Below are 23,122 nucleotides of genomic sequence, written 5' to 3'. Positions count from 1 at the left end.
TTTTTATTGCACGTAAAAGTACTCCCGATGAGCTGCCGGGGAGTTCAAGAGAATCGGATGTGATACACAGGGCCGCCGAGAGGCAGGGGGGGAGGGTACAATTTACCGGGGCCCGGGACTGTCAGGGGGCCCGGGGACACACACTCACTTTTTTTTTTAAAGGCAGCCGGTGTGCGCCGCATGCATACTTGCCAACCCACCCGCATTAATTTCTGCTTGACCCTCCTGTTGCCCCGCAAAGCCCCTCTATCCTCCCGGTTTTCGGAGACTGTCGGGGGGCGGGGCTTGCATGATGAAGTCAGTCAGCCACCGCAGGGGTTGTAGGTAATGGTGGGCGAGCTGCTGTGTGCAGTGTGCACAGAAACCGGAAGCCTGTGCTTCAGGAGCAGAGACAGAGCTTGCAGCCGGGGCTTCCTTGAGGCTGACCCCGCCCACCACACTGGGTTCCGTGCTCTTCCTTCCTGCTCCTCCTCTGCTTGTGCTGTGCTTCATCCCCCACCACGCTGACTGCTGGGTCCCTGGAATGAGTACAGCCAGGTAAGTGCTAAGGGAATGGGGGCTGTGAGGGGTATAAAATAGTGTTTGCGTGTGTGTATTAGGTGTAATATGGGGATGCTGTGTTCAATGGTGTTTTGTGCAATGTGCTGGTTACTTAGTGTAATATGGAAGGGGGGAGCTGTGTGATGTACTATGGTGTTCTGTACAATATCCTTTGTGTACAGGCTGTAATATGGGGAGCATAGTATAATGTATACTATGATGTGTGCAATGTGCTGGGTACTGGGTGTAATATGGGAGGTGGGGAGGAGCTGTGTGATGTACAATGTGTGTGCTTTGTGTGTACAGGCTGTAATATGGGGGGGGCACTCTGTATATTGTACTATGATGTGTGCAATGTGCTGCATGTACTGGGTGATCTGTGTATAATGTACTATGGTGTTGTGTACAATGTGGTTTGTATACAGGGTGTAATATGGGTGGCATAGTATAATGTATACTATGATGTGTGCAATGTGCTGTGTAATATGGGGAGCGGACTTGCCTTCCCTCCTGCATTTTACGAGCTCCCGCTGCCCTGCAAATTGAAGCGCAGCTGTGTAATGCAGCTGTGACGTCAGTGTGTAGCCCTGCTGTGTAATGCAGCTGTGACGTCAGTGTGTAGACCTCCTGTGTAATGCAGCTGTGATGTCAGTGTGTAGCCCTCCTGTGTAATGCAGCTGTGATGTCAGTGTGTAGCCCTCCTGTGTAATGCAGCTGTGATGTCAGTGTGTAGCCCTCCGCTGTAATGCAGCTGTGACGTCAGTGTGTAGCCCTCCGCTGTAATGCAGCTGTGACGTCAGTGTGTAGCCCTGCTGTGTAATGCAGCTGTGACGTCAGTGTGTAGCCCTCCTGTGTAATGCATGTGTGACGTCAGTGTGTAGCCCTCCTGTGTAATGCAGCTGTGACGTCAGTGTGTAGCCCTCCTGTGTAATGCAGCTGTGACGTCAGTGTGTAGCCCTCCTGTGTAATGCAGCTGTGACGTCAGTGTGTAGCCAGTACTGCGCTTGGTAATTTGGTCTTTACTTGCCACTGCAGGACACACCCCTGAGTGACAGTAGACACGCCCCTTGGGTAGAATGTGATACGCCCCCCATCAACAGCGCACCGCGCAATGCCTTACAGAGCGATCTATAATCTCCCTGAAACTAGTTTTTCCAAGTAGGCAAGTATGCGCACGAGTCACCTGGTCAGCTGATTAATTAGTGGACAAGTCTAGAGCAGGAGAGCGGGTCAGCAGCGCAGCGGCAGCCTGTCACTGTGTGCAGACAGTCCAGAGGTCCACCGCTGCAGAGCTTCTGCAGAGACACTGTGACTGTGTGTCTGCAAAGTGAAGTAGCCTGGGACCGGAAGCTGCAGTGTGCACATTAGAGGGGGAAGTGCTGTGGACTGGAGCCGGAGGAGCTGTCTGCTAACAAACTAAAAGTAAAAACGCTGCCCTGAGAGACTGGCTTAATACATATCATGTTCCCCCTGGCAAAGCATGTTCCCCCTGGCAGAGAATGTATTCCCTGGCAGAGCATGTATCCCCTGGCAGAGCAGGTAACTCCATGGCAACAAGCATGTATTCCCTGGCAGAGCATGTATCCCCTGGTAGAGCATGTTCCCCCTGGTAGAGCATGTTCCCCCTGGCAGAGCAAGTAACTCCATGGCAACAAGCATGTGTCCCCTGGCAGAGCATGTATCCTCTGGCAGAGCAAGTAACACCATGACAACAAGCATGTATCCCCTGGCAGAGCATGTATCCCCTGGCAGAGCATGTAACACCATGGCAACAAGCATGTATTCCCTGGCAGAGCATGTATTCCCTGGCAGAGCATGTATTCCCTGGCAGAGCATGTTCCCCCTGGTAGAGCATGTTCCCCCTGGTAGAGCATGTTCCCCCTGGCAGAGCAAGTAACTCCATGGCAACAAGCATGTGTCCCCTGGCAGAGCATGTATCCTCTGGCAGAGCATGTATCCTCTGGCAGAGCATGTATTCCCTGGCAGAGCATGTATCCCCTGGCAGAGCAAGTAACTCCATGACAACAAGCATGTATCCCCTGGCAGAGCATGTATCCCCTGGCAGAGCATGTATCCCCTGGCAGAGCAAGTAACTCCATGGCAATAAGCATGTATCCCCTGGCAGAGCATGTATTCCCTGGCATAGCATGTATTTTGCAATACAGTGTGTGGCATAATGTGCAATGGACATTATGGCATGTGGTATAATTTGTAATGGGTGTGACATGTGTAATAGGCATTACAGTGTAAATTTTTGGTGCGCGCCAGTGGCGCGCACTGTCCCTGTTTGCCATGCCCTGATATATATATATATATATATATATATATATATATATATATAGTCAATGCAATTACTGCCATTCAGTAAGCATCCACCTTGGAAGCAGTGGCATAACAACGGGTCCGCAGACCCCGCTTGAGGAAGCCTCTGTGGGGCCCCGGAAGTTGTCGTACCGGGGCCCAGGATTTCTCTTGGCGGCCCTGGTGATACATCGCAGGTGCTAAAAAGCACCCACGATGTACCGTTGATGTATCCAATTCCGATTTATTCTATGTTCTGTTTTCCTCCGACCAAGGGTGTAACTACCAGAGCCAATACTCTGGGAGGCAATGGAGTCATCTGCCGCCGGGCTCCTGCACTCAAGAGGGCACCTCTTCACCTCTGTCAGTTTAAATCCACTAATTGAAAGCCATCAAAATCACTTCTGTGGCCGAGTTCTGAAATATATATATGTGTTTTCTCTCTCTCTCTCTCTCTCTCTGTATATACCGTATATACAGTATATAATGTATATTTAATAGCAGACAATATATATTTTGATTAACGTTGTGTGTGTGTGTGTGTGTGGGGGGGGCACCAATATTCATCTTGCCTCCGGGCAACTGGGACAAACTTATGCCACTGGTAACTACCATAGGTGCAAGGGGTGCAGCTGCTATGGGGACCAGAGCTAAAGAAGGACCATCTTTACAGTCGGTACTTGTTTCCTAGAAGGGCGCCCATCGCGGGCATCACATGCCATTATAATGGCATGCGATGCGACCGATGCGATGGCCGCGATTTTACATAGAAATGCATGGTAAAATGTAAATCGCGTCAGTCGCTTCGCATGTGGCCAAAAAATCGCATGCGATGCGACCGACGCGATTACCGCGATTTTACATAGGGAACAATGTTAAATGGCCCAATTGACCTGATTTCACATAGGGAACTATGTTAAATGGCCCACAGACCCCAAATACCCACCCTGAAGTGTGAAATGTCCCCCCCAATTGTTAACGCCACCCCACGTTCAACGTCAACCCGAAGCGTGGTACGCGTCCTCCCATACCCCCACTATCCACGTCGGCGTGGAGTTGAGAATAGAAAGTGTGGCGAGCGCAGCGAGCCCCGTGCGGGGACGCGGAATACATGTTAAGTAATCCGTGTCCACTCGCCCTGCTTCGGGAGCGTGTTCTGCGTCCGCTCGCCACGCTTCGGGCTCGGTGGCTCGCTGTGCTCGCCACACTTTCTATTCTCAACTCCACGCTGACGTGGATAGTGGAGGTATGAAAAGGTCGGAGGACGCGTACCGCCGCCCCTCGCGGGCTCACTGCGATCGCCACGCTTCGGGTTGACATTGATCGTGGGGTGGCGTTAACAATTGGGGGGGGCCATTTCACACTTCAGGGTGGGTATTTGGGGTCTGTGGGCCATTTAACATTGTTCCCTATGTGAAATCGGGTCAATTGGGCCATTTAACATTGTTCCCTAAGTAAAATCGCGGTAATCGCATCGGTCGCATCGCATGCGATTTTTTTGGTCGCATGTGATGTGACCGACGCAATTTTTTTCCTTGCGATGCCTAAGATCAAAATTGTGGGCGCCCTTCTAGGAAACAAGTACCTTACAGTCTTATGCTGTGTACACATGGTGAGATTTGACATGAGATTTTGACGATATAGTCAAAATCGAATGCAGATCGTAAGTAACTCGTATGCAGATTGCACAGGTTTTTTACCTTAAGATCCCGATGCGCGCTCCCGTGACAGCACAAATTGAAACCCAGATAAACAGGGCCGCAATGGCGATATAGTGCAAATCTAAAGCAGATTGTATGAAGTGTATGTAAAAAGTAAAGAGATAGCAAAGATTGCATAGCACTCGAATCTTAAGTGGAATAGCAAGAGAATCTCACCCTGTGTACGCACCATAAGTTTTATGTACTATATACATTTATTACCATCAGTTGCTAAATAGGGGGCCCTTACAAAGTTTTGCTATGGGGCCTACTAATGTCTAGTTACGCCCCTGCCTCTGACTCAGATCCAATTTGTGCAGGAACTAGATCACACATAAACATATAGGAATTTGAGCTAAGCAATGTGTGCTAAGTAATTTGTGCTAATCAAAAAGATTTTTTTTTTTTTTTTAAATCGTAGAATGATATCACTATTTCTGTATTCATGTAGCGATTAGGGGTGGCCATCGTTGCCATTGCCATCAATGGCAATTCTGCAACTGACCATTAATAGTGCTAAACTAAGGATGGCCATCAATATTTTTACACATCCATTGTGTTTGATTGATTGGCCTGTGGGCCAATCAAAACACGGGGGGTGGGGATTCGTGGGTGTCGGGAGCACTTTGAAGAAAGAAAAAAAAGAAGCAAAACATCAAATCATCGATGGCCATCCCTAGTAGCAATTTGAACACACTTGCTAAGCGATCTAACTCGATTTTGCATGCACGCAAGATCTGAGCCATCGATAGCGATGCTCGGAACCATGCAGCACTATCGCTATGGGGTGTACACATGGAGCAATTTGTGCCTAATTTCTAAATGATCTATACAGATAGCTTAGAAAATAAGCTACAATCGCAACATGTGTACACCCCATAGCGATAGTGCTGCGTGGTCCCGAGCATCGCTATCTATGGCTCAGATCTTGTGCGCATGCAATTAAAATCTAGTTAGATCGCTTAGCAAGTGAGTTCAAATCGCTACGTGTGTACAGAAACCGCGATAGCATTCTAATATTTAAAAATATTTTTTTTTTTTTTGCTTAGCACAAATTACTTACAGAGGAATAACTACCGTTGATGGAAAAGTATATGGACTATAGTAGAGAACTCTTGCACATTTACTTTAGAAAAACAATATAAAGTTGCTACTCAAACATCTTGGCTGCAGTCACACCAAATAGCCATATCCTGTGAGACGCTGCTAGCGCCAGGCATCTTTTTGTGTCTTTTTTGTCTGAACTCCATCTTAGCAACAACATAATGCAACTAGTATGCATCAGGAGACTTTGTTGACTAATTTCATATTTGACACATGCATATCTGTGTGGACTAAGGGGTAAATTAGGTACTTGTTTCCTAGCACGGCGCCCGTCGGGTTGATCGCATGCCTTAAGTTTAAGGTACTTAAGGCATGCGATCGATGAGATGGACCCGATTTTATGTCAATCACCAGTGTATTTGCCGGTGAAAGAGAAAATCGCATTGATCGGGTCCATCCCTGCCCATTATAATGGGCCGCAATGCGACCGACGCGATCAACGCGATTTTCCCATAGAGAATAATGTTAAATGATTTTTAAAGTTAAAATCGTTGATCAATCCGATTTTACATAGGGAACAATGGGAAATGGGCCAATATGGCCCATTTCTCATTGTATATGGTTAGAAAGTATGGTTAATGCCCCCCCATTGTTAACGCCACCCCACTATTGACGACAACCTGAAGCGTGGCGAGCGGCGGAGGTACGCGTCCTCCGACTTTTTCATACCCCCACTATCCACGTCAGCGTGGAGTTACATAGTTACATAGTAGGTAAGGTTGAAAAAAGACTTGCGTCCATCTAGTTCAACCTGGTATAGATATCCATTGCTGATTTGGTAGGTTCAGGTATTTTACAGACAAATTATATTTCTTATTTGTACCCATGGATGATTTTCTCCAGTAAATGTTTGTCCAACTTTGCCTTGAACGCATTTAATGAGCCAGCCATTACCACCTCTCTGGGAAGAGAGTTCCAGAGTTTGACTGTTCTGACCGTAAAGAAATTCTTTCTACTAGCTGAATGAAATCTTTTTTCTTCTAATCTATACTCATGCCCTCGCGTCCTAGATTCCTTTCTAGTAGAAAATAGGGTGTGTGACAGTTCCTTATATTGGCCCTTGCTATACTTGTACATGTTGAGCATGTCCCCCCTTAAACGTCTCTTTTCTAATGTAAATAGTCCCAAATTGCTTAATCTCTCCCCGTAGCTTAAATTCTCCATTCCCCTAATAAGCTTTGTTGCTCGCCTTTGGACTTTTTCTAATTCTATGATGTCCTTTTTATAGTGTGGGGCCCAGAACTGTACTCCGTACTCTAGGTGAGGTCGCACCAATGCTTTATATAGTGTCATAATTACCCTTGAGTTCCTAGTTTCCATTCCCCTCTTAATACATGCCAGAATTTTGTTGGCCTTTTTTGTAGCTACATTACAATGGGCACTACATCCTAGATTGCTGTCTATTTGGACTCCTAGATCCTTTTCAAGTATGGAATTACCCAGTTCCTCTCCGCTAAGGTTGTAACTTGCACACTGGTAGTGTCTCCCAAGGTGCATAACCTTACATTTATCTACATTGAACCTCATCTTCCATTTTTTTGCCCACTCATCTAGAATTGCAAGATCATTTTGAAGCATGGTGACATCTTCTGGTGATTTGATGACTTTGCTAAGTTTTGTATCGTCCGCAAAGATGGATACATTGCTGAGTAACCCTATCCCAATATCGTTAATAAAAATGTTAAACAAAATGGGCCCCAAAACCGAACCCTGGGGCACTCCACTTAGTACCGGTATCATATCTGATACGGCACCATTCAGAACCACTCTTTGTTCTCTATTACATAGCCAATTCCCTACCCATCTGCAGATATTTTCACCCAATCCTAGGTTCTCCATTTTATTAATCAATCTCTTGTGTGGGACAGTATCAAATGCTTTAGCGAAATCTAGGAAAATCACATCTACAGCATTTCCATTATCGAGGTTTTTGCTAACCTCTTCATAGAACCCTAGTAGATTAGTTTGGCATGAACGATTTTTCACGAACCCATGTTGGTTAGTACTGAGTAGACGGTGATGATCTAAATATTCCTGGATACCATCCCTTAAAAATCCTTCAAATAGTTTACCCACAATTGATGTTAAACTAACGGGTCTGTAATTAGCGGGATCTTCCTTTTTTCCTTTTTTGAATATTGGCACTACCTCTGCTATTCTCCAATCTTTTGGTACTATACCTGACGATAGTGACTTGCTAAAGATATAATGTAGGGGGGTAGCTAGTCCATCCCTTAATTCCATTAATACCCTCGGATGAATCCCATCTGGCCCTGGTGACTTATTTATTTTGAGTTTGCTTAGCCTCAGTATTATTTCCTTCGGCGTGAAATCCACAATGAGATCTGGCTTATTTGTCCCGTTTGTGGTAAATGTTCGTTCCACAGTCTGCTCTCCCTTAGTAAATACTGATGAGAAGAACTCATTTAACAGTTTTGCTTTTCCCTTGTCCTCAGTAACACTTTTTCCACTAGTATCAGTTAGTGGGCCTATGTTTTCCTTAATTAACCGTTTACTATTTATGTATTTAAAAAACTTCTTTGGGCTGGTTTTGCTTTCAGTGGCTATGCACTCTTCATATAATATTTTAGCTGCTTTGATTACCCCTTTACAAGTTTTGTTTGATTCTTTGTATTTTGCGAACGCCTCCTCATTCAAGTTATTTTTATAGAATTTAAAGGCTCTGGTTTTATTGTTGATAGCTGACCTTACTTCTCTGTCCAACCATGGTGGCTTTTTTTTTGTTGAATTTACCTTTAGTTACTTTAGGAATGTATTCAATAGTTAGTGAATCAAGCACCTTTTTTAGAGTATCCCACATTTCCTCTGCATTTTTTCCCTCCATAACCGTTTCCCACCCAATTCCTGTTAGGGCTTCCCTGAATAATTCAAAGTTCGCTTTTCTGAAGTTTAGTATTTTTGCAGATCCTTTTTGATGTAATTTACTGAAGTTGATTTCCAGTGAAACCATATTGTGATCACTATTCCCTAATTGTTCAATTACTTTTGTGTTTGAAACTAAGTCTGTGTTATTTGTTAATACTAAGTCCAAGATCGCCTCATCACGAGTTGGAGTTTCTACCGTTTGTGTAATAAACTGGTCTTTAAGTAAGCTTAAGAACCCATTGCTTCTTGCTGATTTACCTGTTTCGTTTTCCCAATCAATGTCGGGTAAATTAAAATCCCCCATAATTAATACCTGACCCTGATTTGATGCTTGTTTGATTTGGTTTAAAAGAAGAGACTCTTCCCTTTCATTTATATTTGGTGGTCTATAGCATACCCCTATTATAAATTTGTTTTTTGGTTTCTTATTATTGTCGGTTATCTCTGCCCACACTGTCTCCGAGTTGTCGTCTTCCAGGTCTGTGCTCATATTTTTCTCACAGGATGTTAAGTTATTATTTACACACCCCCGCCCCTTCTATTTTCCCTGTCTTTCCTGTAGAGTGTATATCCCTCCATGTTTAATGCCCAGTCATGCGACTCATTACTCCATGTTTCTGTAATACCAATGATGTCGTAGTCATCCCTACTGATCACCGTTTCAAGCTCCCCGATTTTACTCACTAAGCTTCTTGCATTAGCCAGTAAGCATTTTAATTTATGTTTATTTTTAGATATGGCTCTAATATTGTGATTAGTTTCACCCCAGGACCCATTTGAATTCTTTACTAGCTTCCTCTTTCCCCTCTCCCCTTCAATAGACTCTCTACAGGCCTCCCCACCATGCACACTGCCTGCCCTCTCCATAGTTCCGGGAATTCTTCCTCTGTCATTCCCTCCTTCCCGTATACTAAGATCATCTGTACCTAAGAACTGTAATGGGGTAACGTGACTGCTACAACATAACATTTTATTACATGACATTCCTGATGCACCCTGAGAGTTACCCCCGATTATACCCTTGTTATGTCCCAGGGCTTTGTCTATGTCTCCGTCCCCCCCCATCTCCTTCCCCTATATGATTCCTGATCCCAGTCCGGCTTCTCTCCCTGATGGTCCCATAATGTCTTGCTGCCCCCACCCCCCCGTCGCCTAGTTTAAAATCTCCTCCAACCCTCTAACCATCCTTCCCCCCCAGCACCGCAGCCCCCTCCTCGTTCAGGTGCAATCCATCACGGCAAAAAAGATGGCGCCTAACCGATAAGTCCGCCCAGTGTTCCATGAACACGAATCCCTCTTTCCTACACCAATCCTTAAGCCACACATTTACCTCCCTGATCTCCCTCTGCCTCCCTGAGCTAGCGCGTGGCACTGGTAATATTTCCGAGAAAATTACCGTAGATGTCCTCGCCTTTAATTTCTTACCTAATTCCCTATACTCTTTCTTGAGGACATCCCACCTACCATTGACTTTGTCGTTGGTGCAGATGTGCACCAAGACTGCCGGGTTGCTCCCAGCCCCTCCCAACAATCTGTCGACTCGGTCCGCGATGTGCCGTACCCGAGCACCCGGGAGGCAACAGATCGTGCGGCGATCAAGTTGATTTCATATAGTGTGGCGAGCGCAGCGAGCCACCGAGCCCGAAGCGTGGCGAGTGCAGCGAGCCCCGAGAGGGGACGCGTATACCTGTGAAGTTATACGATTCCGCTCGCCACACTTCGGGTACGGTGGCTCGCTGCGCTCGCCACACTGTATAAAATCAACTCCACGCCGACGTGGATAGTGGGGGTATGAAAAGGTTGGAGGACGCATACCGCGCCCCTCACGGGCTCGCTGCGCTCGCCACGCTTTGGGTTGGCGTCAATAGTGGGGTGGCATTAACAATGGAGGGCCATTTCACCTATCGGGGGGGGGGTTTGCTATTAAAATGTTTTTTTGGGGGGCTTTTTACATTGACTTCAATGTAAATTTGGGTCTCAGGGACCATTTTACATCGATCGCATGGCATGCAATTTGGTTGGCATGCGATGGACGCGATTTTTCCGACCCGATCATTACAATCAAAATCGTGGGCGCTGTGCTAGGAAACAAGTACCGTAAATTTACTAAGGTGGGAGTTCTGTTGAAGCCGGGATGTTGCCCATAGCAACCAATCTGATTCTACTTCTTATTTATGTTACACCTTTTAGAAGATGATAGATAGAATCTGATTTGTTGCTATGGGCAACATGCTGGCTTCAATGGAGCTTCCATCTATGCTACGATCGGTAAAGCCAGCGACTGTGGCCTCTTTCCAATGTTAAGTTCTGTTTTGCTTCATATTAAGACCCATAGGACCTATTAGAGTTTTTCTATTTTTTCTATTTTATTTTAAATAAACTGTTTAACGTTTATATTTTTGTTTCACATCAGCGTTAAAGCCCATACACACAAAGCAATACTAGGGCTATTTCTAAGCAATCTGACTAGATCACTTAGAAATAAAGTATGGATCGCCCCGTGTGTATACCCACCAGAGTATGCAGTATAAATCTAGTCATCGCCAGTGTTCTCTCACCGGAGACCACACATCGCGGTTGGGCAGCGATGTGTACTGAGCGATCTGTGCTTAAGCACGTCACTTTGCTCCCTGGCTGCACCTGTCACTCTGTGTGTATGGGGCTTTACCATTTGTCATACCAATTTGTAAGGTAAAAGACTTTCTAATAATGTCATTTCTTTCATTAACTTAATGTGCCCATAAAGCAGCAGGGTATTGGGGCAAACCCCCAATTCCCTGACAGTTGTGTGAAGAATAAAGTAAAAATCCTGATCCCCAATAAATATACTGGTAGGCTAATTGGCTTTCAACACAATTAACCCTAGAATGTCTGTGTGTGTGTACATGTGGTAGGAATATAAATTGTAAGCTCCACTGGGGCAAATACTGATGTGAATATTCTCTGTAAAGCGCTGCAGAATATGGGCCTTATTCTAGTTCACTCTTTCTGACAAAATCCTTCTTAGATGGACAAAACCATGTGCACTGCAGGTGGGGCAGATGTTACTTGTGCAGAGAGAATTATGCAAAATAACTCACCAAGCCAGAACACATTGCTTCCAACATTGTACGATGTACATACAGTGTAAATATTTCCACAAACTCTTGTTCTCTTTATCTAAATTTTATTTTGTAAAAGGTATATTTAGCAGCCAAACAAATGATATTTATCACACTTGCCTACTATACCTCCAAAGTCTGGGAAGCTTACAAATTTTGAGGTGTCTTCCAAGGAAAGCAGCCCACTGTCCTACAAGAAGGCAGGGACTGGGCTTTATAGTGTGATTTGTGTTGTGGCCCCACTCCATGTAAAAAAGTGATCAGGCCAATCACATCCTGGATGGGATATGGTGATGCAATCATGATATTACACCAACTATTTAAGCCTCTTTGACACTGCAACAATCATCATAAAAGACACATAAAACGAGACCCAACATTAGCAGAGTCTCACAGGACTTGAAGGGCTTCTTAGTACTACTGCAGCAAAGACGTATGAGGACACATCTGAAAGGAATATTAAAATCTAACACATTACAGAATGAAGAATAAAATCTTAAAATAAAATTTGTACCCAAGATGTACTACCCTGTGGAAGGTGATAACACACTAGACAGTCAGCTCATAACTGTATTTTTTAAAACCCAGTCCGTAAAATGATAGTTAGGGGCAATGATGCAAATAAACAATGCAATTACAGTTTATCTAATTAAATACAGTATGTCCACCACTCTGCTACATGTTAGGAAGGAGATACTTCTCTAGCTTAGTAGACCCGACAGAGTTGCTGGACAGAAATGTAAAGTGTGGATTAGAGGATTTATACACAAAGCAGGCTAGTGCTGGCATATTAATGCAGATCTCATATTTTAGTCCTACAGAAGAATCCATAAGAGTACTAGACCTAGAGCAGAATGGATGGTGTAATGGTTAGCATTACTGCCTCACAGCAATGAGGTCATGAGTTTGATTCCTACAATGGCCCTAACTGTGCGGATATTCTCTCCATGCTTGAGTGGTTTACTCCGGGGGTACTTGTGTAATATCTGGGCGGCCGATTTTTTCATTGCATCGCATCACATGCAATATAGTGGCATACAATGCGATTTTTCATTGTAAAGACCCAATTTTTAATTGTATAGTCACCCATGGGTGATTTCATACCCCCACTATCCAACTACGCATGGAGTTGATTTTATATAGTGTGGCGAGCGCAGCGAGCCACTGAGCCCGAAGCATGGCGAGCGCAGCGAGCCCCGTGAGGGGACACAGATTACTTCACATGGATTCCGCGTCCCCTCGCCACGCTTCGGGCTTGGTGGCTCCCTGTGCTCGCCACACTATATAAAATCAACTCCATGCGTAGTTGGATAGTGGGGGTATGAAATCACCCATGGGTGACTAAGGGGCAGATGTATTAAACCTGGCGAAGAGATAAACTGGAGATAAAGTGGAGAAAAAGTGGTAGGAGATAACGCACTAGCCAATCAACTTCCAACTGTCATATTTCAAACACTGCTGATTGGCTGGTGCGTTAACTCCTTCCACTTTTTCTCCAGTTTATCTCTTCGCCAGGCTTAATACATATGCCCCTATACAATTAAAAATCTGGTCTTTACAATGAAACATTGCATCGCATCACATCGCATGCCTTAAGTAGTGGCATGCAATGATAAAATCGGGCGCCCAGATAATACACAAGTACCACTCCGTGTACTCCAGTTTATTCCCACATTCCAAAAATATACGGGTTGGTTAATTGGATCCCAACAAAAATGAACACTAGAATGAATGTGTGTGGGTGTATACTGTACTGTATATACATTATTAGAAGAATTGCAGAGGTATGTCAGGTTCAAATTTTACAAATGAGTTTTACTTTCTTGGTTCATACCAGATAATATACAGTAATTATGGAGTTTAGTGATCCCTTAGAAGTATGCAAGAAAATGGGTAAAATGAATGAAAACTAATGCTTGGTTTAGCAATACATCTTCAGTTCATTTTGCATGTGTTGTGTTTATTCCAATGCAATCTATTATTTATGGATTTATTTACAGTTTCTTATATAGCGCAGCAGATTCCGTTGCGCTTTACAACAGACAGACTTGGAGGTTAGAGGGCCCTGCTGCAAGATTACAATCTATAAGGATATAGGATGGAAACACAAGGACAGGCATCAATAATAGCATAGCAGTCCCACCAAGTTACAAGTCCAGAAGGGAAGCTATAATACATAATTGCCTCAGAGGGTTATGCGTGTAGAACTTAAATATGATAGGCTTGTCTTAAGAGGTGAGTTTTCGGGGAACACTTGAAATTTTGGAGGCTAGTGGAGAGACTTATTGTGCGTGGAAGGGCATTCCATAGGATGGGAGCAGCCCGATGAAAGTCCTGTAATAGTGAATGGGAGCTAGTGATCCGTGCAGAAGAGAGACGCAGATCTTGTGCAGAGCGGAGTGGTAGAGATGGAAGATATTTTGTGATAAGTAAAGAGATATAAGCTGGTGCAGTATGGTTAATAGCTTTATATGCAAGTAGAAGTGTATTATATTGAATACGGTAAGATACAGGCAACCAATGGAGGGACTGGCAGAGCGGATCAGCAGACGATGAGCGTCTTGCAAGGACGATCAGCCTAGCAGCAGCATTTAAAATGGATTGCAGTGGTGAGAGTCTGTTCTTGGGAAGACCAATTAGGAGACTATTGCAATAATCAATGCAGGATATAATGAGTGCATGGATAAGAGATTTGGTAGTGTCTTGTGTGAGATAGGGTTGAATATTGGATATGTTTTTAGATGCATGTACCATGATTTGGAGACAGATTGAATATGGAGAAGGAAGCTTGTGAGGTAGGGTAGATAGTCGAGTTGTCAACAGCGATGGAGATGTCAGGATGGTAACTGTTCTTAGTTAGGTGGTAGAACTGAGTATGTGAAGGCTTGTGACAATAATATACCAACCCCACCTCCTTTACAGTTACCAGGCCTGGAGGTGTGAGTGAAGTGGAAACCACCATGTGACAGTGCTGCAGGCGAGGCCATGTCTGATTGTGTGAGCCAGGTTTCTGTAATGGCCAGAGATGAAGAGTTCATGGATGGATGTTAATTTATTGCAAACAGAGCGTACATTCAATAGGGCACATTTAAGTTGTTTGGAGTGTGGTGGGAGGCATGTGATATTTATGAGGTTAGTTGAATTTCTAAGCTTACAACCAGTAAAATCTGAGTGGGACAGATGGTTAGGGCCTGGGTTTGGTGATAGGTCACCAGCTAATAAGATTATAAAGGAGAGATAGATATAGGTGGATGTTCATGTTTTTTTTTGTATTGGTGGTGAAATGTGGATGTGAAAGTAGAGAAGTAAGTAAAGTTAGAATAGGAGTTTATGTTACGGCATGGAAAAATGCTTAGCATAGCAGAACACAAGAGTGGGAAATGCATCTGACTTTTTTTCTGATGTTCTTTGCATGTGCTTATTAATAAGCACAAAAAGCAAGTAGCTGTGACAGTAAAATGAAACAAAATAAAAAATAGTAACAGCAAAGATAGCTGGAAAGGGTAGGGTACTGCAAGTGCCATCATAATTTGGGAATCAGTGTAAAAATAGTGCTTAAACAAATAGACAGCCATTAAGCAACACAATAACCCATAACACATTACTTTACTGCCTGTCTATGCTAGCAACGGCCTGCATTATTCATGAGATTTCTGAAGAAATCGCCAGAATATGGCTCCAGGCACTAATATAATTGTGAAAAAAAAACATTTACATTCGAACCATGGTTACCCACTTGGTATATAATGGTGACTTGCATACACCCATCCGTTTATGGGAAAACATTTTGTTAACTGACCTGTGTACGCTGGCAGATTACTTATTTTTCTAGAACATTCCTCTTTTGCTACCTACAAATTAGGCATGCTCTACAGACAAGGTTTGGTAATGGTCCTCCAAGTCACTAGTTGCAGATTTACTTTTTTACCTGGATTGCATTGATACAAACAGCCAGGTATCACAATCCTCTATGGAACACAGAAAACCACCGGACATTATCACATCACCCAGTACATTATAGGGCTCTGCCTAGTCTTGATCTATAGCTAAATCTTCATGAGAGTAAATATGACCCTCATATTGCAGATGGTAAAACAGATTCATCTACTGACGTAGAAAGAGGAATCTACATTCTTATCTGATTAAGAAATGCCTTGCTGAGTACAGGGAATATTCAGATAAGTGTAATGCTATTAGAACATATAGCTGGATTAACTTAACGTTAGCCCAATGTTTTAGCCTTCAATGGCAAGAATAACTTGAGGTGTTCTAACTGGCATCTCCTTTCATTTCTGCCTTTGATACAGACCATGCACCTTTACAGCTGCAGAGTTCTAGATTGTATGCAATTGCAGTATATGATGTGAGACTACCTAATAAATCTCCTTTGACTCCCTGAACAGTTTAGCAACCTCTCTAAGGCCAGATAGGATGTGCACAACATAGGGATGATGTCATAATACTCTGTCCACCATGGTGGAAACACTGGAGAGAAGAATAAGAAATAATGTGGAATACAAACGAGGTCTGCAACTCATTGGCAGACTGATGGCTATATAAGTGGCCATGTGGCCAAGGATGTATGATGACATTTTTTTGGGGAAAATGAGTGCTTGCAGGGCAGCCAAGTTTGATGAACAGAAGGGGGGCACTGTAAGACCCCTAGCCGGTGGGAATGCCCCCTCCTACTGACAGGTTTGAGGGGACAGTGGCTGATTTGGTCTGTTATTGGGCCCCTCAGACAAACCCAGTCAACTAGTAGCTGTTCCCCTCTGAATACACAGTCTCTTCAGGGCAGTACAGAGAGTGAATGGTTAGCATCACTGCCCCACAACACTGAGATCGTGTGTTCAGTTACCATCATTGTCGTAACTGTGTAGTTTGTGTATTCTCTCCATGCTTGTGTATTATCTGGGTAACCCAGTTTTCTCCCACATTAAATAAAATAGGGTCAACACAAGTTTTTATTTTTTGATTCTATGTCGACATGGACACTGTATAAGTGGAATGGGATCATTCGTCAGACTGCATTTAGGTCTACAGTCATTAGGTCGACCCCACTAGGTCGACTGGCAGGAAGGTCGACCTGACTTAAGGTCGACATGGGCCAAGGTCGACATGACTTAAGGTCGAATTTGCATAAAGGTCGACATGAGGAAGGTCGACTGGTCATAAGGTCGACATGGGTTTTTCACTGTTTTTTTATCCTAATGTCGACACAGTCGACATGGACACAGTTGGCAATGAGAATCGGACCCTCGCATCGCTCGCTTCGCTCGCGATGCTTCGGGCACGGTGCCTCGCTGCGCTCGCCACAGCTTTAATAACCTCCTCCACGCCCTAGTGGATGGTAGGGCATGAAATACCGCCTGTCGGCACATGTCGGCTCAAAAAACAGTGAAAAACCCATGTCGACCTTATGACCAGTCGACCTTCCTCATGTCGACCTTTATGCAAATTCGACCTTAAGTCATGTCGACCTTGGCCCATGTCGACCTTAAGTCAGGTCGACCTTCCTGCCAGTCGACCTAGTGGGGTCGACCTAATGACTGTAGACCTAAATGCAGTCTGACGAATGACCGCATCCCGTATAAGTGTACCGTGTCCCCTCGCATGGCTCGCCATGCTTCAGGCACGGTGCCTACCTGCACTCGGCACACTATTATAATCAAACTCTTTTCCCACTTAGATAGAAAGTATGGAAAGTATGAACCAGTTCTGTCTGAACAAATAAAAAACATGTGTCAACTATGTAAAGGTTGACCCTTTTTGTGTGTCGACCTTCTGTCAATGTCGATCTAGGGTATGTCAACCATTTATAGGTGTGGACCTAGTCACTGTTGACCATTAGTGGTTGACCCAGGAACTGGATACCATATTAACCCCTTCAATGGTGTTTTTTTTGCAGGGAGAGCTCCCCAAAGGGCAGGTGTTTTTTTTGGAGAGCGCTCCCTAAAAAAACACTTAAAACGATGTGTCTCCCGGGGCCGGGCTGTGCACTATATCAGCCACTGTCCGGCCCTGCCCCTGGCAACCCGGCTGTGTGCGGCGTGACGTTAGCAAGTTCACGCCACATACAGCCAGGAGGAAGGAGTCGGGCAACCGAAGCCGGGCAGCGGCTGACGCTGAGCTCATTGCTAGCTCAGCACATCGGCGTTACCCAGCACCAAGGAGGGGGAGACAGTGACAGGATTGACAGTGAAGGGGTTAAAGGCGCATACAAAACTGATACAAATGTAAAATGTTTAGAAATGTAAAAAAGATAATGATGTCACCCAAAAAGCATATGCTAAGCGACTAGAGCAGGGTCGGGGTGTGGGGTTAAATATATGCGCATACCACCCACCCAAACACTAGGAATAGATGAAAGTTGTGCCTAGCCACACATCATTTAAAAAAGGTGTTCTTTTCCCCAAGCATGCAATTTTGAAAGATTAGCAGACAACTTTAAGCAGATAGAGGACAAGAATTGTAAACTGAGATGTTGAGAGCTAAACATGGTTAAAAAGCCTTATTACTCTCCAATGGCATATATTAATGTCTGTTTACACATGATGGTAGGACAGAGCTTATAATTGGATATAAGCTTTCTCACTAATTATTACCAGCAACAATACATACAGCACATCACTCACGCTCTTGTTGTTACCAGTGGCTACTTCTGAGGGGAGGTTAAGCAATCCTGTACACTAGCCCAAAAAATTTATGACATACAAAAAAAATAAAAAATTATAGATATAAATCCAGAATTTAGTTACATAAATGAAATTGTTTAGCAAAGTTCAATCAGACCAAAAACCACAGTGAACCTTTCTAAGAATCAGACTTTGATGACAACTATAGAACTTTTATCTCATCATTGTACTTATTGTATAGAAACCTAGAGCGATCGCTTAAAGATCAAGTTAAAGGCATAAAAAGTGTAGAGAGTATCATGATTAGGTGAAAATCCCAAGCAGCGCCAGCAATATGAACATAAAAGAGTCTCCTGTGTGATGAAGCAGGAGACAGTAATACATGCTTACTTAAATATGATGAGCAAGGGAATATTATATCAATTTGAGGGGGGGAAAAAGTACAAAAAGGAGATTGTTGCTTTTATGGCCAAAGGAAATTTTATAAACATGTGATAAAACTTAGACTAAAGTATTCTCTGCCATATGCGCTAAGGCAATTATTGGTACAGTATGTCTGTAAAACAGCTGCGGGTTGTGAGCAGCACTCAGAATCTATCAACTAAACATCCAGCGGACAATGTTGCTGAGCTAAAAATCAAGTCTTCTCATATGACAATATTGTGATTTGTATGAAAGTAGACGTTCGAAAGCCAACAATACCTCTTCTCAGCAAAGCCGTACCCAAGAGCTTTTCAGTCACCCATGATGTGTCGCTCCTGGGTGATGCAGTGTACCCTCACATATAGTTAATAAGACAACGTGCAAGTTTCATTATTCCACTTTCTTCTGTCTTACAGCAAAAAAAAAAAAAAATCTACTATTGAATTCAGAAGACTGTAGAAGAAAGTCTGTGAAGTAATAGCTTAGTATGTGTCTGGAAGCTGAGTATGGTGCTGAGTTCTACAGTACAACATTGAGAGTTACTGAGAAGCGAGTCTTGAAAGTAAACAGCATTAACCACTTCGGTGGTATGCCCGCTGCAGGAGCGGGCTCTCCTGGAAAATTTCCGGCCATACAATCCACTGCACCCACCACCATTCGCAGCAGTGAGCACCAGGCGCCAGTGGCAGGCCCCGCTCAGGAAAGTTGTGGGTTGCTCAGGAGGTTGACCGCCCGTGTCCCCCGAGCCGTCCTGAACATCCCCAAGCCTGCCGTCTGGTCAATGCTGTGAATGGTGGCGGGGGCAGCGGCAGGAGAACTCCAGCGATCCGGGGTGGGGAGTCGGCACTGGATGGTCGTGAGAACAGGGGGAGGGGTAGGTGACAGGGGAGGGGCTGCCCCTAAGTTCTGTGGTGGGTTTTTCTGGAACAGGACAAACCTGCCCTGATAGGTTTGTCCTGCCCTAGAAAAACCCACCACTCAAGGGGTTAAAAAAAAGTGTCATTGACCGCAGATTATGGGTTCGATTTATTGATGGATGAACAGCCCGAAATCCTCAAAAGCTGCTGTTTTGACAGAAATAGGGCTTCTCTCTACTGCTTATGTTGTGCAGCCAGCTATGGCTAGTAACAGTGGCAGCAGCAATCTTTGAGGCTCTCCTGTGATACCTACAGTATGTGCCCTTATACACCTAGCATGTTTTACGCAATATGGCATGAGACTATTGGAGCAACACTTCTGTTAGTTTTTGTTTTTTATTGTGTTTTTGCACACAGACTTATGTGTACTGAGTAAATATTTGCACTTTCATGAGCACAAACAGACTCTAACTAAAGTCGAAAGTGAAGTGGACCCGATGCACAAGTGAGCAAGAAGACAAGTACATTAGAGCTGGGGTAGCCAACCCTAGTCCTCGAGAGCTACCAACAGTGCATGTTTTGCAGGTCTCCTCACAGAATCACAAGTGAGCTAATTAGCTCCATCTGTGGATCTTTTAAAATGTGTCAGTGATTAATGAGTGCAGCTGTGCAGCAGCTAGGTTGTCTGGAAAATGTGAACTGTTGGTAGCTCTCGAGGGCTAGGGTTGGCTACCACTGCATTAGAGCATCTAGTGTTGAGAAATAGACGCCTCACAGATCCTCAACTGGCAGCTTCATTAAATGGTACCCACAAAACGCCAGTGTCAGTATCTACAATGAAGAGGCGCCTCTGGGATCCTGGTCTTCTAGGCAAAGTGGCAAAGAAAAAAGCCATATCTGAGACTAGCCAATAAATGGAAAATATTAATATGGGCAAAAGAACAAAGACAATGGACAGGGGAAGATTGGGAAAAAAAGTGTTATGGACAGAAGAACATTTGTGAGACACAGAACAAGTGAAAATTAGCTGGTGTCTGACGCCATCTGTCAAGCATGGTGGCGGTAATGTAATGGTCTGGGGCTACTTTGGTGCTAGTAAATTGAGAGATCTGTACATTGTAAAAGGGCTTTTGAATAAGAAAAGCTATCACTCCATTTTGCAATGCCATGCCATACCCTGTGGACAGCGCTTGATTGGAGCCAATTTCTTCCTCCAACAGGACAATGACCCAAAGCATACCTCCAAATTATGCAAGAGCTATTTAGGGAAGAAGCAGGCAGCTGGGGTTCTGTGTGGCCAGCGCAGTCACCAGATCTCAACCCCTTCGAGCAGCTTAACTGTTTTACTTCAACAGTTTGGGAACATTTAAAAACCCAAATATTATAACAGTTTATTTTTTCTTTACATCACAAAAGTTGTTTTTGTATTATTTAAAAAACAGCTCTTATAAATACAATAAACAAGTAGCTCTCAAGAAACTATGCTTGTGTTATTAAGAATTTAATAATGATAAATATTTACCAGCAGTTTCTTCCCAGAACCAATTTTTTGCTGTTCTGTCTCTTTTTTAGTATCTGCATCTGTTGCAACAGCAAGCACCTGGTATCTGTTATAAAGAAGAATGGTTCAAGATATCAGAACTATATTATTTCTGGTAACACATTAAATGCTTAGAATGCAAAATGTAAGCAACAAGCCCCAGCATTCAGTCTGACACAGCAATTTGTTAAATACTGTACAATACAATTAAGTACTGTACAATATTCTAAGCTGAAGTGTGACAGGTTCACTCAGTTTAAATTAACACTGAAAAATACGTTTATTAGCATTCTCCTACTGTTCATTGTTTAAATCACTTTGGCCGGGGCAAATAGATGCTACTGAATCTGTCTCAGTCAATGACAAATAGCTTCTCAATATAGAGTGCTTTTTTTGCGGTGCACCACAAGAAAAATAGTCTCTTTATAAAAAGTAACTTTTATTGACGTATTTTAAAAAGAATGTTGCGAACATAAAAATAAAAATATACATATAACACAAGACAAATTTGGATAAAAAGGAATCAGACTTCCTAACGTGGCGGGGGTTTGGGAGGGATGTGGGGTTATCTTATTAATTGCGTCAGTATGACCTTGTGGTTCAACTACCAATAAATTGGAGACAGTGGATATTTCTATATTAGTCCACTGAATTGGGAACCATGTCCCTATTTTCTCCGATTGGTGGTAAGTATGTCCTTAATTGGATACGGTCGGCGTCCAGTCCGTTCACCAATTCTTTAGAGATGTGGGTAGCAGCAGTTAATGTTTGGACATATATTGTATGCCACAATTGTGCTTCTACCAGTCAAGATTGATCGACACAAATCACATCATAAGATGGGTTCTGAGTATATATATTAAACAATATGAACCACATTCAACAGTGTCACTGTCTGCACATCCCTGTGGTGGGTGATCACAATGAGATATCTAGTAATTTGTGCTCAATCGACACCAAAGCCCTGTGTTTGATTTGTTGCTCCGACAGATTTCCTGCTGTGTAAGGGAGTCTGTATGACCGTGCGACTTTAAACGTGCTTATGCGCACTGTCGAAATTTCGACATATATCTTCACATGTGGATGTCAAAAACAGGGTTGACGGTAATTACATTATAACCATTGGGCTCCTGGTGTCACTGGTTATATAATTACATTATAACCATTGGGCTCCTGGTGTCACTGGTTATGTTGTTACCAGTAGGGATCTACAGCCAATGTTAATATATTACAACAGATATCTTTATGGTGTACATTCCCACACTCAGGTCGATGCTCATGAGATATGTTTCAAATCAGTGCTGTTGTAAGTATTGTCACAATGCTACCACCAGTAGTGTAATTTAATCAGAATTCAATTAACGCATACATCGAGAAGCCGTAATCTTTAATATCAATGGCGATTAGCCGCCAGAAGCACCGAGTGTGTATGTTTTTTTATATATCCTGTGTCCACAGTTGATGTGTCGATGTAGCCACTGGTTTTAGCCAACCCCAATACAATATAATCAAAATTAGGAAATACACACTGTGTCAATTGGATATAATAGTTTGTATGTGTCACATTAGCCGGAACATCAAAACAATGTCATTGTCCGCAGAGCCCTGCAGCAAATAGTAACAGAATATTTAATTGTTTTATTGTTCAATTTCACCATATGCAGGGGTCTGTCTGGTTGTGCGGTTGAAGCACGCTGATACACCCTATTAGAAAGGAGTGTTACAAAGTATACAGTGTGTCAGTCAGGTATTGGAATTCGTGTATGTTTATACTGAAAAGACACCAAACAGTGTCACTGTCTGCAGAGCCCTGCAGCGAGTGATCACAGACAGAAGTATTTCAATAACACTTATGTACAGAAATCGAGCTGTGCGACTAGGGTGTGTTGATACATCTTGCCGGATTTGAGCAACGATATACACTGTATTAATGGGGTGTTGACTCGTGTGGATCACACTTTACAAATCATCAAACAGTATAACTGTTTGCAGAGCTCCGCAACTCTGGTTACAAATGTTACAATTGCACTGAGTG

The 23,122-nt window shown here is 43.6% G+C and overlaps 1 protein-coding gene across 1 annotated transcript in view; it reads right to left on the bottom strand.

Moving 5' to 3' along the window:
• Nucleotides 1–23,122, bottom strand: part of LOC146005778 (protein PTHB1-like) — a 489,046-nt gene that overhangs the window by 370,299 nt on the left and 95,625 nt on the right. The window contains exon 6 of the mRNA XM_083145203.1: nt 21,070–21,154. Within this exon, the coding sequence (XP_083001329.1) occupies nt 21,070–21,154 (85 nt within the window). The remainder of the gene's footprint in view (nt 1–21,069; nt 21,155–23,122) is intronic.

Source organism: Crinia signifera, chromosome 5 (assembly GCF_055691185.1).
Source record: "Crinia signifera chromosome 5, ASM5569118v1, whole genome shotgun sequence".
Classification (NCBI taxonomy): Eukaryota; Metazoa; Chordata; class Amphibia; order Anura; family Myobatrachidae; genus Crinia; species Crinia signifera.
This window is presented reverse-complemented; position numbering and strand designations above follow the sequence as displayed.